Source organism: Saccostrea echinata, unplaced genomic scaffold (assembly GCF_033153115.1).
Source record: "Saccostrea echinata isolate AGI-Se365-2 ecotype Australia unplaced genomic scaffold, CSIRO_AGI_Sech_v1 ptg000015l, whole genome shotgun sequence".
NCBI lineage: Eukaryota > Metazoa > Mollusca > Bivalvia > Ostreida > Ostreidae > Saccostrea > Saccostrea echinata.
The window spans coordinates 10,281,718-10,300,077 of record NW_026889764.1 but is presented as its reverse complement, the minus strand read 5'-3'; the positions used below and the strand labels follow the sequence as shown (position 1 = coordinate 10,300,077).

The 18,360-nt window shown below is 33.3% G+C and overlaps 1 protein-coding gene across 1 annotated transcript; it reads right to left on the bottom strand.

Moving 5' to 3' along the window:
- Positions 1-132: 132 nt before the first annotated feature.
- Positions 133-17,485, bottom strand: LOC133188087 (SCO-spondin-like). The gene is made up of 16 exons (XM_061323474.1): positions 17,335-17,485; positions 16,846-16,941; positions 8,028-8,471; positions 7,637-7,807; positions 7,288-7,458; positions 6,914-7,084; positions 6,197-6,367; positions 5,847-6,017; positions 4,547-4,717; positions 3,168-3,338; positions 2,560-2,730; positions 2,202-2,372; positions 1,873-2,043; positions 1,526-1,722; positions 387-549; positions 133-206 (listed from the first exon to the last, which is right to left on the bottom strand). The coding sequence occupies exons 1-16, from the start codon at positions 17,483-17,485 to the stop codon at positions 133-135; spliced, it is 2,835 nt and encodes a 944-aa protein (XP_061179458.1).
- Positions 17,486-18,360: the final 875 nt, after the last annotated feature.

Below are 18,360 nucleotides of genomic sequence, written 5' to 3'. Positions count from 1 at the left end.
GTCAAATACCATTATACATGAGTAATACTAATAAAGAAAAAAAATCATTGATTCTCCTAAACAAGCAGTTTCCCCTTGATATTTGTGTGACTGTACATTATATATATATATATATATCCGATGTTGACACAATCACAGCATCATCTGCATCAGCGTTGTAAACAACAGAACAAGTACCAAAGCCAAGTGGGAGAACTGAAGGTGTTCTGAAATAAAATAAAAACAACTTTATTGAATCTTACAGTAACAGAAAACCCAGGTATTTGTTATCTTACAAATTGATGATAAAGGAGAAATAATTTAAGAGAACATCGATGGTATTCATTGTGTTACATGTATAGTTGAATAAACAAAAAAAATCTTCAACTAAGGACTATTAATTATACCTCCTGCACTCTGACACGTCATCATTTGAGCTGCCTGACATCCTGCATAATTTACATCTTCATCACTTCCGTCGTCGCAGTCCTTTGAGCAGTCACATTGGAATGTGTTGTCAATGCACGTGATTCCTCCCGATTCGCACGTGAACCATCCGGCTGGGCATAGCTTGAAGGAATAAGTAAGCAAATAATTGACATTTTCCCACCAATATGTATCAGTACCAGGGATTTATCAGTACCTTCTCAGGGGCCGAAATTCGGCCCCATTCCCAATTGAAAATGAGTTAAATTTTTCCCAATTTGGCAGTATTTTTTCCCAATTGGTGAACAATGCTTTTATGTTTAATTATCTTGGAAAAAACACCAAGTAAAATTGTCAGATCGCCTGTAATTTTCCTATGTTTAACTTAATTAGCAAAGGTACAGTCATAAAACATGTTTAAAAAACATCGCCGACTTTTAATCCGAATTTCCTCGGTTTTTCTGAAAATGGTGATATTGCGTAATAATATAGATTTATTAAGTTATTTCCACATACTCAATTGATCTATGAGTGAATGTTTAGAACTGTAGGCATTATTTCAGATAGAAAACATATTTTCAATGCATTTTTACATATTAAAAGGGGACTTTGAGAAAATGTGTACTTAATTAGTATAATATTTTGCAGGAGGTTTATAATCTCCAAAACAGATTCTAATGACCTAAATTGGAATTTCATACACACATGTACTACTGATATTTGTATAGATACTTTATACTTTATTTATAAGTTATCTTGTTTGATGAAGTTGGATCAGATTTAATTGTCTGTTTAGTTGCCCAACTTAGAGTTCATGCTGAAATGTTAAATGAATTACACCTGAATACATGATGTAAGCAAGATTTTTTATTTTTCCCAATTTCATCAAATTGCCGATAAATTTTTCCCAATTCTCAAAAAATGGCGTTTCCCAAAATAAGCTGATAAATCCCTGAGTACATACATGACATAGCCTCTTGCAGAGCTTATTTATTTTACAGATAAACAGAGATAATCTTTCAAATTAAATTGTGGAAGACCTCTTGTTAGACGTTTTGGTTAACTATGTCCAATAGTTGGTAAAGACCTCTCTTTTTTTAATAAATTTAAATTCACATACTTGTTGGTACGTCCCTGCTGCCACAGTAGGACATGGCGCAGAGTTACAGTCAGTCAAGTCACTGGCACTTCCAGGACAGTTCTTTCCTCCATTAGCGGGTTTAGGATTTGTACAAAATCGGGTTCGAGATTGCTTTCCTCCTCCGCATGAAACCGAGCAGGCTCCATATCCAGACCAATTAGTCCAACTGCCGTCAACTGTCGTACAAAAGAGGGAATTTTAAGCCTTATAACTCATTATATGTATTCCATTTTTAACTTGTCAATATGCACGAGAGTTTTATTCTATCACACATGGACACACAATATTCGGTCATGAAGGTAAGACATTTTTTTTTTTCTACTTACTGATACAAACTTGAGTGTTGCAGTCTTGGGTGCTTGTGGTCGTTCCACTGCATTGGGCACCACCATACTGTGGGGCGGGGTTTGTACATGTCCTCTGTCTGTCCTGAGTACCTCCTCCACATGTTACTGTACAAACTCCCCATGAGCCCCAGTTGCTGAAGCCGCCATCGACTGAAATCCAACTCTTAATTTTATTGTAATTGCACCAATAGAAAGTGTGTTCTTACAAAGTTATCATTACCAACTGTATTTAGCCAAAACATTACTTGTGTTGTAAAGTATAACTTTCAATTTGTCACAACAATCTTATGTCATAACTGCTAACTTACTTGGACATGGCTGGGTATTGCAGCTTTGAGTCGATGTGGCAGAGTTTGGACAAGCTTTCCCGTTATATTGTGGTGCAGGGTTTGTGCACGTGCGGCTTCGGGACTGCGAACCTCCTCCACAAGTGACGGAGCAGGTGCCCCAGTTACCCCAATTTGCCCATTTCCCATCAACTGTAATATAAAATACACTTCTATCATCTGTTAATGAAAAAAATTGTTAATAGACGACCAAGAGAGACTCTCCAGTCACTTAAGGGGACATCGGAAAAATAAAAAATCTTTAACATATGGTATACAATGAAAATGATAATGTAGAAAATCCAGCTCTTGGTACAGTTAGATATGTATATAAACTTACTTGGACAGTTGTGGGTGTTGCAGACACGGGAATGGGAAGACATTCCTACGCATGCTTTACCCAGATACTGTGGGGTAGGGTTTGTGCAAGTGCGAGATCTCGTCTGTATACCACCCCCACAGGTCTCGGTACAGGATCCATAGGCTGCCCAAGACGCCCAATTGCCATCGACTGCCAAAATAGTTGTCAACTTGTATTTAAAGTTAAAGCTTCCAATGCCGTCTACAGTTTCATGTTTTTGCCAATACGAACATCCCATAAACTTTCAGAATTAGGAAATGTAGTATTTTTTTTTAATAATTCAATACCTTTAGCCAACATTTGATAGAGTCCTCTCAGATTAGTTTTTGAAAGGGGACAAGCATCAAATGGGCTTGTCGATCGATTATCATTGTTTCCTTTCTTAATATTTGAATTGAAATCTGTTCTCGATTTTTAAGATTTTAAGAAATAAATTTGTACACCCAAAAGTAAAACTATAACCCTTCTCCTTTATCCTGCCTGGTGGAGGTTACTTAACAATGCTAATCAGAGCCTATAGAATCAGTACTCTTTTTGGATGTTTATACAGAACGTACAAGTTATTTGTTTCAAAACTGAAATATTACTTGGGCAGTGGTGTGTGTTGCAGTCTCGGGAACTGCTTGTCGATCCTGAGCAGCTTTTTCCGAGGTATTGTGGGGCTGGATTCGTACAAGTACGACTTCTTGACTGTTTTCCGGTGCCACAGGTCTTAGAACATGTTCCATAGCTTGACCATGAAGACCAACGACCGTCAACTGTAGATTGAAATGAGTCATATGTACGATAAACGATATTCCAAATGACATATATTGTGTCATTGTTTATCATGACATAATGACATTGTTTATCAAAACAAACAATCATAAAAATTGTGTTCAGAGGTGTTTAGCGGGAAAAAAAATAAATATTCGATATTAATTTATTGAAAATATCTAAAAAACAAGATGTGTTTCTGAAACACTGATGCCCCCGTATGGCAACTTATAGCAAAGGTTAAACTTTCTCAAATGCAAATCAAATATGTTGGTACCCAAAGTAAGGTCTTGTCTCGAGGAATACACCTATGAAACATGAAAGCCCCAGCAGCTATCATCGAATAGATATGGAAAAGGTTAAAGTTTTTCAAAAGTAAGTCAAACATCAAGGCCAAAGTCAAATGTCAAAATAAATAGTGCCCAAGGAAAGGCCTTCTCACAAGAAATACAAATGTGAAATATGAAAGTTGTAGCACCAATCGTTCAAAAGTTATGGCCAGCGTTAAAGTTTTTCAAAAGTAAGTCAAACTCCAAGGTCAAGGGCAATGGATTACAACTGTTGGTATCCAAAAGAAGGTCTTGTCACAAGAAATAGACATGTAAAATATGAAAACCCTAGCACCAACTGCTCTAAAGTTATGGCCAAGTTTAAGTTTTCCAAAAGTAGGTCAAACTCCAAGGTCAAAGGGTCAGAGTTGTTGTTATGCAAAGGAAGGTCTTGTCACAAGGATAATAGGCGAAGTATGGAAGCCCTAGCATCAACCGTTCAAAAATTATGGCCAAAGTTAAAGTTTTTCAAAAGTAGGTCAAACACCTAGGTCAAGGTCAAAGGGTCAAAGTTGTTGGTATCCAACGGAAGATCTTGTCACAAGAATAACACAGACGAAGTATGAAAGCCTTTGCACCAACCGTTTAAAAGTTATGGCCAAAGTTAAAGTTTTTCAAAAATAGGTCAAACTCCAAGGTCAAAGGATCAAAGTTGTTGAAATCCAAAGGAAGGTCTTGCCATAAGGATAAACAGACAGACAGACGGACGGACAGGGCAAAAACTATATACCCCCAAATCTTCGAAACGGAGGCATAAAAATAAAATTATTTTAATCACATAAAAAAAATAATTTTACAAAAATTGTCACTAAGGAATAAACATGACATAATGGTAAATGCATTAGTACATGTGTCCATTCTGTAGGTTTATTCGTACTTACTTGGACAATGGTGTGTGTTACAATTACGGGAACTGGTGGAAGATCCGGAACATGAGTTTCCGTTGTAACGAGGTGCTGGGTTCGTACAAGAGCGACTTCTTGACTGAGATCCGGTTCCGCATGTTTTAGAACACGAGCCGTATCCTGACCAGGAAGACCATCCACCGTGTACTAAATATCGAACAATAGACATTCATTTTATCTTTGTCCGGAGTGGAAAGATTATGGAGTGTTCATTTTGTAACAAATGGACATGAACAAATTACGTAATTTGTGATATTTTACAACCCAATAGGTTTGAGCAGATAAGCCCATTTGCAGGCAAAGAAACTATTCTGATCCAAGATCTAGAATCCTTGACCACAGGGCTAACACGGATAAGATGGGGTTACAATGTGATTACAAGTATGCTATGAATTACCTCATAAACATTGTTGACGATATATACAAAGAGTCATCACGTTTATCATATATTAGACAGTAAAAATAATCTGGAGATGTCTTCTTAAAAGAGCAGTTCAACATTGAAAGAAGATATCCATTAGCTGTAAATTCGTGCTATGTCAAATAATGAAGCTCCCTGGGCTATAGAAAGGGGCAAAATATGTGAAAATATTTGCATAAATTAACCCCTTTTAAAATCTGATGAATAGCAACAGATTTTCTCTCAATATTGATTTTCAAGCATGCAGTGTATTCATTTTTATGCAAGGCAGGGTCCCAGGGCCGGTCAACAAATTTACACAGAAATATTTACATTTCCAAATAGTTTTCCTTAAGATTCTTTGCAAATTAGAAAAAGTTCGTGTTCTCATTAGTGGGATGAGTAAGAATATTTCCATTGTGATTGAAGTAAAAAAAAGTGCAAACTTTTTTTTTAAAAGTGATCGTTGAACGACAAAAATATATGGCAAGTCATCAGAAAAATGATGTAAATATAACATGAAGCTAACGCGCTTCATGAAATATTCGGGCGTGAAGCGTCGTAGTTCATGTCCTCATGAATTCTCAAAAATTAAATTCATCTCTTAAATAGATATACTTTCTTATGAAGAACAAGTATGTAATTGTTTACTTACTATGATTTATCAAACATTAAAGGTGAAACATCATTGAAATCATGAATTTTTGGCCAAGGGTGTCATAATATGGTAACGTGAATTTATTTGCACATTATTGGCTGTGATGACTTGTAATATGATTAGGACGGAAACATTGCTTGTATAACAAATATTGTTATTCCTTGTTCCGGAAGTAAATCAGAAAAAATTAAGCTGAACACAACAGATTGGGTACATACTTGGGCAGTGATGAGTGTTGCAACTTCGTGATGACGAAGACGATCCGGAACAAGACCTTCCACCGTGAGCGGGCCTTGGGCTTGTACAACTACGACTTCTGGTTTGTGTTCCGGAAGCACAAGACTTGGAGCAGGATCGATATCCGGACCATGATGACCATCCGCCATGAACTTTAAAAAAAGAAATATAAAGACAAGTGTATTGAAGAACAGACATTATTGAATCTATGCATTTTAAAGTATTTAGGGAGATTGAAGTATTTCATTTCGTTACAACCGAATAAGACTTTTGCTCTTTCGTATAAGGTAAAAAAAATCATTCAAAAATGCTACAAATCTTGTATGTATACCTGGACAATTGTGGGTGTTGCAGTCTCGTGATGATGTCGATGATCCGGAACAAGATCTTCCACCATGAGCGGGTCTTGGGTTTGTACAACTACGACTTCTTGACTGTTTTCCAGTTCCGCAAGATCTTGTACAGGATCCATATCCGGACCAAGATGACCATCCGCCATTAACTTTAAAAAATCAAATCTTTGTGTGTATTCAGGTGACAATGTTATGTTATTGCGTTGAAATTCATTAAAGACACATTAAAATCATATAAAAATAGGAAATTAATGAACGACAATTAGTATGTATATTTATTAGGTTTCAGATTTAACTAGGAATTTAATATCCTTATGAACAACAGTTCCTATTTAGGTGAACCTTTATTTATACGTGTCTGTATGATTTATGATAATAACTGTGGATATACTAGTATAACCTTTTGCAGCGTATTTAATGTTTGTTACTCAAAATGGTACATAGAGATGTGAATATACACATCCCTGTAGTCATTAATTATTATTGCTGAAAAATTGATTTATTTTATATATCTCATTGAAAGTGACTTTACTGCTGATTAAGAGAACCTGATGGATGGACAATGTTACTAGTAGATAAAAACTGCAATTATTATCAACCTTTCATTACACGAATTGGACTATCAATATGTCGCATACTAAATGATACCTGGATGTGATTTACAAGATAAAAACATTAGTGATACATGTATATACCTGCGCAGCTGTGGGTGTTACAGCTTCGTGACGATGTCGATGATCCGGAACAAGATCTTCCGCCGTGAGCGGGCCTTGGATTTGTACAACTACGACTTCTGGATTGACTTCCAGATCCACAGTTCCTACTGCAGGATCCATATCCGGACCAAGACGACCATCCACCATTGACTTAGAAAAGAATTCATATTCAAAACACAGGGTGAGCTGGAAAATTTGAGTGAACAATGATAGAATTATTTAAAATTAAAATGCAATGAATTCAGCCTTTCCATTGCACATGAGTGAAAAAATTGATACATCCTTAAATGTATATTTTAAAATATGTGGAATTGTTTTATGGGATGTAGAAAATTTTACGTAGTGGTGTATACTTGGACAGCTATGGGTGTTGCAGCTTCGTGACGATGTCGATGATCCGGAACAAGATCTTCCACCGTGAGCGGGCCTTGGGTTTGTACAACTACGACTTCTGGTTTGTGATCCAGATCCGCAATTCCTACTGCAGGATCCGTATCCGGACCAAGACGACCAGCCACCATTGACTTAAATAAGAAGAGCTGATATTCAATATATTGGGAGAACAATGATAAAAACTGTATGCAATTAAATGGCAATGAATATATTAAGCATTTCATTACACTTGAGTGAGAAAATTTATAATCTTTAAAATATGTTGCATTGATGTACAAAATTTAGAAAATTTTGTATATTGTTATATACCTGCGCAGCTGTGGGTATTGCAGCTTCGTGACGATGTCGATGACCCTGAACAAGATCTTCCACCGTTGGATGGTCTGGGATTTGTACAACTCCGACTTCTGGATTGTGATCCAGATCCACAATTCCTACTGCAAGATCCATATCCAGACCACGACGACCAGCCACCATTAACTGAAATTTTTTTTTTTTACAACTTGAAATAATGATTTTAAAGTTATGATTGTTTCTTCACCATTCCCTAAGGTCAGTGTATATTCCTTTTTACCAAATTATAATTTTCATTTGATTGCAGCTAAATGCATTTTCTTTTGCTTTTTCCCCCTTGAAATTTTTTTTAAAATTGAACTACAATAAGAATTGATTCAATGTTAGTCCTATTCTATTTATTTACTTGGTGGATCGGAGAACTCCCAGTATCCCGTGGCACCCCATCCAGTACTGGCAGCCAGGTAGTTCACTCTTATCGAGGAGTCCGGGAAATCCATGAGAGTGCTCGAACCGTATGTGGTACCTCTCCCTAGTTTGATCCTGTTCCCTCCCCATGAGACCCAAAAGTAGTTGTATGAACTGCAGCTGAGAACTCGTCCTCTATACTCCCTGTAGCAATGTCCTTGTTTGCCCTTACGTAAGCAACATTTTCCGTTCCCCCAACCCCCGATGACGATCTCGTAAAGCGGACCATTGTCACGATCATACGTCATCAGTGCCAAGTGAGCGTCATTACAGGCCCTCACTCTGAAAGTGACGTAATTCTTCCCGGCACATGTTATTCCGTATCTACTTACTTTGTGGTAACTATACGCGTTTGGTGTATAAAACAAAACGCCGTAGCTACCTGAAAGATAAAAGCAAAATATTTAATAGGAATAATTAATAATTAAAATAGCTTTATACATGAATGTACTAGTAATTCTAGATCCCAACTTGCTTGCAAAGACATCCATCTAATGGGACAGTTTTTAGCTCACCTAAGCGCTCAAGTGGGAAGCTTTTCCAATGGAATTACAACAAGAGATAGATGTAGATTTATTTTGGAAAACATCTTTAAAATCTTCTCAAGAACAAAAAAGGCCTTAATTAACTAATTATTAGTATCATTGTTCAAACAACCTAAGGTAGTGAATATTCAAGTTTGTTCAAAATCATCCCTTACAGGATAGATTGAGGCAACAATACGGAATCAAAACGATGTATTATTCTTCTCAAGAATTAATATACATGTAGAGGGGTATTATTAAAACTCATTATTATGCAAACATCCCATCATAGCTCAGATTCATATTTTTTAGATCATGGCCTCTATGACTATATAAAAGGTGGGAAATAGGTATTCAAAATTTTACGTTGGAATGTATAGGAAATTAATTAAAAACAAAACCAAAAAAAAAAAAAAAAAAAACGCAGCAGGGCGACACTATACTATAGGAAATGCAAACACACCAATGTCATGTGGGTTCAAGTTTGTTCAGTCATATATGTAGACACGGGGGTTTTGGTGGAGATTAATATATAGAGGAAAAAATCTTTAGAAATTCTCTCTCTGAAACAGCAAGGCATTAGTCATAATGATATTCAGAATCTCCTTGTCCGTGGATTCAAGTTTGCCTAAGTCATAACCAGTTGGAGCTAGGGTTGGGTCAAAATATGGGGTCATATTTTTTCATGGGATTAAAAGGGGGAATATTCTGAAGAACACAAGGGCTTTGGTGACCCAGAAAAAGTCTGTGGCCCTTGGGCTTTTTTTTTTAAATTTCTCTCATACTATGAAATATTGCCCAATAGTTTGTTTAGAAAATGAAATAAAACTGCTAACTTGTCAATTTCAAATGCTTTGGAATCATAATTTTTGGGGGTCCAATTTCTGTTGATTTCGTTATTGTGCTTACCCACGGATTTGAAAGTTTAATGAATGCTGAATTTTAGGTGAAATCTAATAAAAGACGTTCGTCCAAGAAATAACGTTCTCACGCGCCTTAATGTTCAAACATTCTCAAAAAAAAAAAAAAAAAAAAAAAAAAAAAAAAAATGCCCCAACGAATTAAAACAATTTTACAGTAGTCTATCTAATTCTACAAAATGGATTATTGAACAACCAAAATAAAACACTTGGACCTAATTTGAACTTGTTTAATTGACCTGCCCTAGCTTAAATATAATCTTTGTTAGAAAGTATTAATGTAATTTGTCCTGTAATATAATCCGTCAGAAAGTGGGGTTCTTAAATCACTTCAAAAATACCAAGATTATGTTTCACGGTTTGAAATTACTTTATATTTCACTAAGATTCTATACTTCTTCTCCGGTATCCTATACATGCATTGAGAAAACGTTAAATAAAATATATATATTACGTTTGTCTTCCCTAAAGTCTATTGAAAATTAATCAAATATGTACCGGTACATAGAAAATATTTATTATTAATTGATAAATATAAATGCTTAGTATCTTGTTACTGTCTTTGTTTTATCGGATGGTAGTAAAAAAAAATAACAATATGATTTTACTCCCACCTGCGGTAAATTAAAATTTACAGTACATGTCTGACATAATACTTATTCATCATTACAACCACGATCGTCACGTCTTGAAGTATCAAAGGATTTAGTTTCTTCTTTAAGGATACATAACACAAACAAAAAATTGATGCCTGGATTTATATGTATATATTTTGACTGATTTGGAATAGAAATTACTTAAATTAATAAATCCCTAAAATATAAAGAAATCATAAGTTTTCTTTGGTGCTAAGATATGCGACCTTGTGTCGTTTTCTATGTAACTCTATACAAGATTTTGCGCACATTTTAAACATTGTGACAAAATCTTAACAAAATTTTCTCATTTTACCTGGCAAACATTATTCAGGTTAGTACCCATTTGAATATAAATTTATATGAGAAATATTGCTGATTTCTGAGAAAAAAAAGTTTGTGTTATTTATTCATGAACTCATTGAATCCCCCGAGTGTGGTTCAGTTATACATGCGCAGAAGACAAAGTTGACCAAACTAAATTACATCTGTCCTAGCTGTGTTAATGATTCTATTAAGGGTATTCCCACAACAGTCCATATTTGAAAAAAGTGTATATAAACTGCATAATAAAAAGAATTGCAGTTGCACATTTCTGTGACCTTCAAATGTATATGATTTAGGATTATGACTTAGCTTCCAGTCGTGAATTTTGGGTGTTTCTCATTTACAAAGTTGTTGACCAGATATCAACTTGTAAATTTTGAATTTATTGGTGAAAGTAAATTAAAATTTGAAACATGGTTAGGTTTTTCATGGAAATTTTGTGTTTACCTTCATTCGATATAAAGTCTGTACTTTCAAATTCTATGTGAGACTTTGGCGTTGTTTTAAATTTACAGTGTTCTCCCCTTCAAAGTATGGAATGGACACAAATTTTTCAACTGTAATCTCTTTGACCTTGACATTTTCCAGATGACCTTGTGTCAAGATATGGACCACCCATTCAGTTGTAAGCTATACAACTGGGTCAAACATAAAGTGTCCAGAAATCTAGGTGAAGTTACATTAGACTTATTAAGAACTTGCTTTCTAAATGGTTTCCCATTTATCGTGAAAATATAATTTTATTTTATTACGAGGGTCGTCCCAAAATTCTGTAGACAAGCGTAGTTTTGTAGGATCCCGGTGTCATAAATTAATGAAACTTTGTACATAGATTAAAACAACAATAACTAATTAATTTATGGACAAACATTGTGTAAATACACAGATTAAACCTATTTAAATAAAATATTTGAATGTAAGAAGGCGGCGCAGTATCTAAAAATTGCAATTAAAAATCGTTAGATAATATTTAAAATCCTGCGAAAAAGTATTCACTGCTCAGTATTTCACGAATGGAATTGAATATTCTTAATATTGTATTATTAATCACCTTTTCTCAAATTTTTGTGTATAGGCCTATATATGCTTTAACGAATATGAATTTTACAACGTTGAAATTTGACTTATTGAAAAATGACGGCTGTGTTGACACAGGCGGCTCACTGGACTGTTTTCCTTCTGAATTCAATCCTACAGAAATCTATAAGTCATAAATATTCGATACACATGGAAATGTTTTCTGGTCCTTAGTTTATTAAAATGACTGGAACGGTTTCTCTAAGTATGTGGAGAAGGTAAACTAAAAAAAAAAAAAGAAGAAGAAGATCGACCGAAGAATCGGGCAAGAGTGACACTGTGCAACTCCAATATAGGAGACAGACGAAAAACTAGTAGAAACAGAGTTTTCAAAATATTATTATATCATACGTGTACATTCACATACTTTGTTCATACATTTTAATGTTTAATCATATCGTAATGATTAAGATATTTCACAATTATATCTATATTAATTAAAGAATTTGATTCTGGTATTTAGTGTATTTCCTCAAAAAAATCTGAACAGTTAACATTCGGAGGAGATTGCTCCGGGTTTTAGGGAACGATAACATTTCAATTCTTATCATTTGAATTGTTTTGAAGTAATCGTCTTAAAACTTCATTATTTAATTCATTATTTATCTGCCAACACCCCCCCAAAATTTAATAAAGATACATTAATTTCTGTGAAAAATATGAGCTCAGTCTACGGAATTTTGGGAGGACCCTCGTAAACATGTTCCTCCCTTTAGGTTAATTGTCAATTCAGTAGTTATACATTTAATCAAAGATCTCAACGTCATTGGGAAAGTCAAGTATCAATATTCTATAAATCAGTTATAACAGAAAGCAAAATAAATATATCCTGATGAGATCCATGCCATTTCTTATCTTAAAAAAATTTATATTATGTGCATGTACCATAGCATAGTCAAATTATTGCACGATACAATACATTTAATTAAACATGCAAATCGTATTAATTAATATCATGTACTTTATTTTGTTTTTTGTTTTTTTTTATTTTGTATTTTGTCTGCTTTGATTCATAAAAAAATGCTTTAAATTTTTTTTATTACCTCGGTTTCCTTAATTCAAAAGACTGTGAAAATTATTATATTATTATATATAAAACTTCGATATTAAGATTTTCAACCATTGTATTACAACTGCTGTTTGAGTGATGTTCTTTTTTTCCCTTGATTTTAGCCAAATATTCGAAGAACAGAATGATTTGTTTTTAATTTCTCAACAATAATTTTTTCTACATTGAATTATTTATTAAGCTATTATTAAATATAGATCAAGAAAGGAGAATATTACCTTGAACAGACTGTAAAAATTATTATATTATTATATATAAAACTTCGATATTAAGATTTTCAACCACTGTATTACAATTACTGTTTGAGTGATATTCTTTTTTTCCCTTGATTTTAGCAAAATATTCGAAGAACAGAATGATTTATCTTTAATTTCTCTACAATAATTTTTCCTACACTGATTCATTTATTAAGTTATTATTAAATAAATAGATCAAGAAAGGAGAATATTACCTTGAACAACCATAAGAATATACACAAAGATGAGCCGGAACATGACTTGATTTCGGGGGATAGGTTCCGTTTTTAATGACACAATTAAGCATACAATTCTTATTTTATTGGTTTTGATTTATATAATTGTTTTAATCCGATAATTCTCAAACCTCAAGGGGTCAAACTCTTCTCTAAAAGTGTAAGTCAATTCTTATAATGCTATTTATTACAATTGATAAGTAAAATCTGAAACTTCTGGTAATCCTAAAAAATTAGGTCAAAAAATAAAGGTTTTGAATTTAAAGAAAGAATTTAAAAAGCGGGATTTATTTCTTAACTTTCTTTTATTCCACAAGAACATGCGTATAGCCTAATTTTTTGGAGATATTTTGACCTCCGATATATGTAAGATCGAAATCAAGTTTAAATATTTTTGCTCTACTTTAAGTTTAATTACTGATGTTTTGTCCGAGTCGAAAGATTTTTTACGTGTCATTTTACCCCCCTAAAGTATTATGGTAATTGTACAAACTTCTTCCGCATTGCTTTATCGACTTTGAGATTCTCTCCCTGAACCAAATTTATGGCCCTCGAGGTTTGTACCACTTAAGGGACAAGATTTTGGTTTTGACATTATTGTTTGTCTGTCCGTCCATAACTCTTTTAGAGGACTCAAACCTGAATATGTCGTTGGTGTGTCAAAACGTTTAATCAAGGCCATATCTCATTCAGGTCGTTTTCGGACAATACCTTTGAAAGTGCAATAATTGGAATGAGTTCAAACTATGTGATTGTGATCTAGATTTGTGTCATGACCTTTGGTTTTTCTGAAGATATGCCATGTAACAGTTTAAGAGAATATAATATCCCAGACATGGGCATGCCCTCCAGAACTTCTGCTTGGGGGTAATATATAACCAATGAACTTCATCCTAAAATTGATACTGAGCTAAGGATCGGGTGGATTAATGACAACAAACGTCACTTATAGGTGAATGCTAACAGAAACTTGAATTCTTCACACTAATTTAAAGCGCCATAATATACTTTAATCAATCACGAATCTATATAGATGAGTACAGGTTTCGCAGTACATTTCTTTGATAAAAGTTAATGAAGCACAGTCGTAATGAAATTCTATCATAATGTAGACATTTAAGTACAGAACAGAACAGAACAGAACATTTATTTTCTAATTTAGAGCCCATAACAGACAAGTATGAAATTATTACAATAATAAAGAAAAGATATGCCAATGGATAGTATAACAACTTGTAAATGACATTACTCATTTCAACAATAATATTGTACTATTTCAGTTAAAGGGAATACTATATATAAAACTGTATGACTACTACAACATGTTATCATTTATGAATTTGCCCACAGAATTAAGAGTTTCTTTGTCTTCAGTATTGAGTAACCAAAAAAGTTTTTGTTCATCATCTAATGCCGAGAAATTGGGAAATTTACTTTTAATTGATTGAAAAATTTCTTTTCTTTGATGATCATATTTTTTACATGTTATGAGAAAATGAGTTTCATCATCTACACTGTTAGAGTTACATCTATTGCATAATCGATCTTCACGAGGGATGTTGGTAAATCTTCCCACTTCAATTTGCAATCTGTGACAAGAAATTCTTAATTTACATAGAGATTTTCTGTGATGAAAATTTTTAACTACTGATAAATAATTCTCATAACCCCAATTTTGTTTGAGTTTTACATATGTGCTTAATTTACCATCAGTATAACTTTGTTGACTTGTATACCAATTTTTTATATAATAATCTAATATGGTTTTATGACAGAGTGACTTAAATTTATGCTTCCCATAACAAATTACTTCATCTTTGATATTCAGTATATTTCTTAATTTCTGTACAAATGCGAACCATGAGTTCTTTCCATGTACATAAAGATTTTTACTACATTCATATGCATCTTTAAGTAAAGGAAATTCTGTGGACAAATTTTCAAATCTATACCAACTTTTGATTAACAATTTGACAATATCATAATGCAGGGGGAACCTTCCCAATTCAGACAATACTGCAAAATTTGTACTTTTCTTATGAACACCAAGAATATATTTACAGAATTTAAGGTGTATTCTTTCACAAAGTAGATTTCTGAAACAGTCTTCAACTTCTAACTTTTGGCATTTTAGGAATCTTTCAGTATTGATATTACTTGCACCCCACACCTCTGCATTATACAAAAGAATTGGTTTAATAGTAGAGTCAAATACATGTATACTCGTTTTAATCCCAGGATTCAAATTAATAAAATCATTTCTCAGTTTATAATATGCTTTTAACGCCTTTTTATAAAGCTCTGATCTTGCTACATGAAAACTTCCAGATGCAGTTAGGTGAACTCCAAGATATTTGTACCTAGATACACAGTCTATCCTATTATTTTGAAACATTAGTTTTTGCGTGAAATTACGACCAGCTTTATTAAAGATCATGACTTTAGTTTTTTGAATGTTTACCTTTAAACACCAATCAGAGCAATACTTTTCAAGTTTAGAAAGTCTTGCTTGTATACCTTGAGCTGATGCTGATAAAATAACAATGTCATCTGCATACATTAAACAGTTAACAGTTTTTGTCTGAAGTGATACTTCATCAATACATGAATCTAAATATGATGGAAAATCATTTATAAATATTTTAAATAAAGAAGGGCTCAAGTTATCCCCTTGACGGACACCTATAGCTATTGGAAATGGATCCGAGAAGAACCTTCCAATTTTCACACATGCCTGACTATTCTTATATATATTACTTATAATATTATAAAATTTAGATCCAACATTCATGTGAAGTAATTTGAGCTTTAATCCTGTGTGGATAACACTGTCAAAAGCTTTATGAAAGTCAATAAAACAAGCATATAGTCTTCCTTCTTTTAAGCTACAGTATTTATCAATTAAACACCTAAGCACAAATAGATGATCAGATGTTCTTGCATCTTTGGTAAAACCCATTTGAGATTGGTGAATTAGATTATGTTCTTTAAGAAATTTATCTAATCTAGAGTTCAGAATGCTGTTGAATAACTTGCCAAGTGTGCTGGTAATTGTAATACCCCTATAATTTGCAGGGTTGTTTGGATCCTCAGACTTAAAAATTGGACTTATGTACCCGTTACTCCAAGTTTGAGGATAAATACCATATGTGAAACAACTATTAAAGAGCTTATGTATACAGGAGAGTAAATAGGACTGACTATGTTTTAACATTTCATTAGATATCAAATCAAGCCCCTTGGCTTTTCCATATTTTAAATTTGCTATTGCATCTACAATTTCCTTATGTGAAATCTTGAAATCCAGTTCATTAAAGGATGGATTTTTCTCCATGTCAGCCAAAATTGAATCTAGCTCTTGTATCCTTGATTTAAAAGAGTTATCACAAACAGAATGAAGGTTGCGAAAATGATTTACCCACGTTTCAGAATCTATGTTTGCAGCAGAATTGTCTTTATTATTATCTTTTAGGTCATTAATTAATTTCCAATATTGTTTTGGTTGTTTATTTTGAAGTGCATCAAGTTGATTTAGAATGGAGTTTTGGAAATTTTTACGCTTAAATTTTCTTAATTTATTGTACTCTCTAAGAAGTCTGTAGTAATGATTCTTAACAACTGGATCCTTTGGAAATATGCTATAAATTTTTCCATGCGCAATCAATCTACGGCGCATTGTTTGCAAGTCTGAATCAAACCACTTTTTATTTTTATGCTTTTTAATATTCTTACTTTTATGACCTGGCTTATTTAATGACATGTTAGCAGCAGTTATGATAATGTCATTGAATTCTTCTGCCTTTTTCTCGATATCAGTAGAAGTAGATTCTGTAATAAAAGAATCTAAAAAAGACTTGATTTTTTCTTGTATCCTATCTGAACTTAGAGCCATCTGAAATTTAATAGGGGAATCTTCATTCCATTTAAAATTTTGAGGGGCGGGATGCAAGGTTCTGGCATTAGTAGCATTTGAATTAATTTCCTTAAATTTTGCTAAAACTTCCCATGATATTTTACAGTGACAATCAGAAAGAGTTGGGATAAAATTTGATACCCTAAAATATAGAATTTGTTTAACTAAGTGTTCACTTGCAACAAGGTAGTCAATTGTGCTTTGACCATGTGTGTTAAAACATGTGTAATCACCAAAAATATCCCCCATACATCTACCATTAATAATTCTCAACTGATTACTTATACAAAAATCAATCAATTCTTTACCTCTTTCATTTAAAATGACATCACGATTACTACGTTTACAAAAATTATCATCAATCTTATATGTTTTACAAAGAGGAAGGTACCTTACATCATCATGTTCTATAAAATCATCTGATGAAGCAGTGCGTGCATTCATATCCCCACAAATCATAATTTCCCCCTTATACTTAAACTTATTAACATCTTTCTCAATAATTTCAATAACATCATAATTTAACTTTTGAAAGTAAGTTGAATTCGAAGGTGGAATGTAACATGCACAAAGATAAATATCATTTTGAAGATTAAAAAACCTTTTTTCTATCTTAATCCACTGAAAATCTTTCTGGGTACCTGGTAATAACTTAATATGTTCCTTAATACAATTTTTACGAAAAATGCCAATTCCCCCATAAAATCTTCCATTTGCAGACATGTCCCTACATACAGGGAAGTATGTAAAACCATCAATAAAAAGATTGGTATTATACCCAACATGTGTTTCACTTAATATAATAATATCATAGTTTTTCACCTCCTTCAAAAATAATTTGTCATTTAGTTTATTCTCACCCTGTGTAAAAATTCCTCCAACATTCCAATAACAAATTTTTATGCTATTTTTATACATATACTTGTCCATTTTGGACCCTTAACTGTATTCTACTGTGATAAAATTTAAACAAATAAAGAAAATTAACTAAGTTATAATTTTAAGGTTCACCAGTTTCAGATCTACAGAACAACTTGAATTACAATTAACCACCCTTGTGTTGATGGCCCTTTCCATGCTCAACGAAAATAGTTCGGACTTTTTCTAAGTTGGCGGTTATAATTATCGTCCTGGTACTGATGATTCCAGCTTAAACTGCTCCTATAGTAATTGTTACGGTTATTCGCCTGGAAATGCTTTTCCTGGTTGTTGTAGTTTGACCTATTTCGATACTTATTTGTATATCCCTTGGAGTTGTTGCCGATTTTTAATACGGTGTGCATTGCTCTCTTCGTGTTGGACGCTAATATGGATGTTCCCTTCGGAGACAAGTG

Bases quoted from the DNA above. Each gene is read 5' to 3' on its own strand.
- LOC133188087 (XM_061323474.1), bottom strand. From the start codon at position 17,485: ATGATTTGTGGGGATATGAATGCACGCACTGCTTCATCAGATGATTTT. The intron at 16,942-17,334 runs GTAAAGAATTGA...CTTTTATTACAG, and splicing joins TGTCATTTTAAATGAAAGAG to AATCTACTTCTACTGATATC. The intron at 2,373-2,559 runs GTAAGTTTATAT...TTTATATTACAG, and splicing joins CAACACCCACAACTGTCCAA to TTGATGGGAAATGGGCAAAT.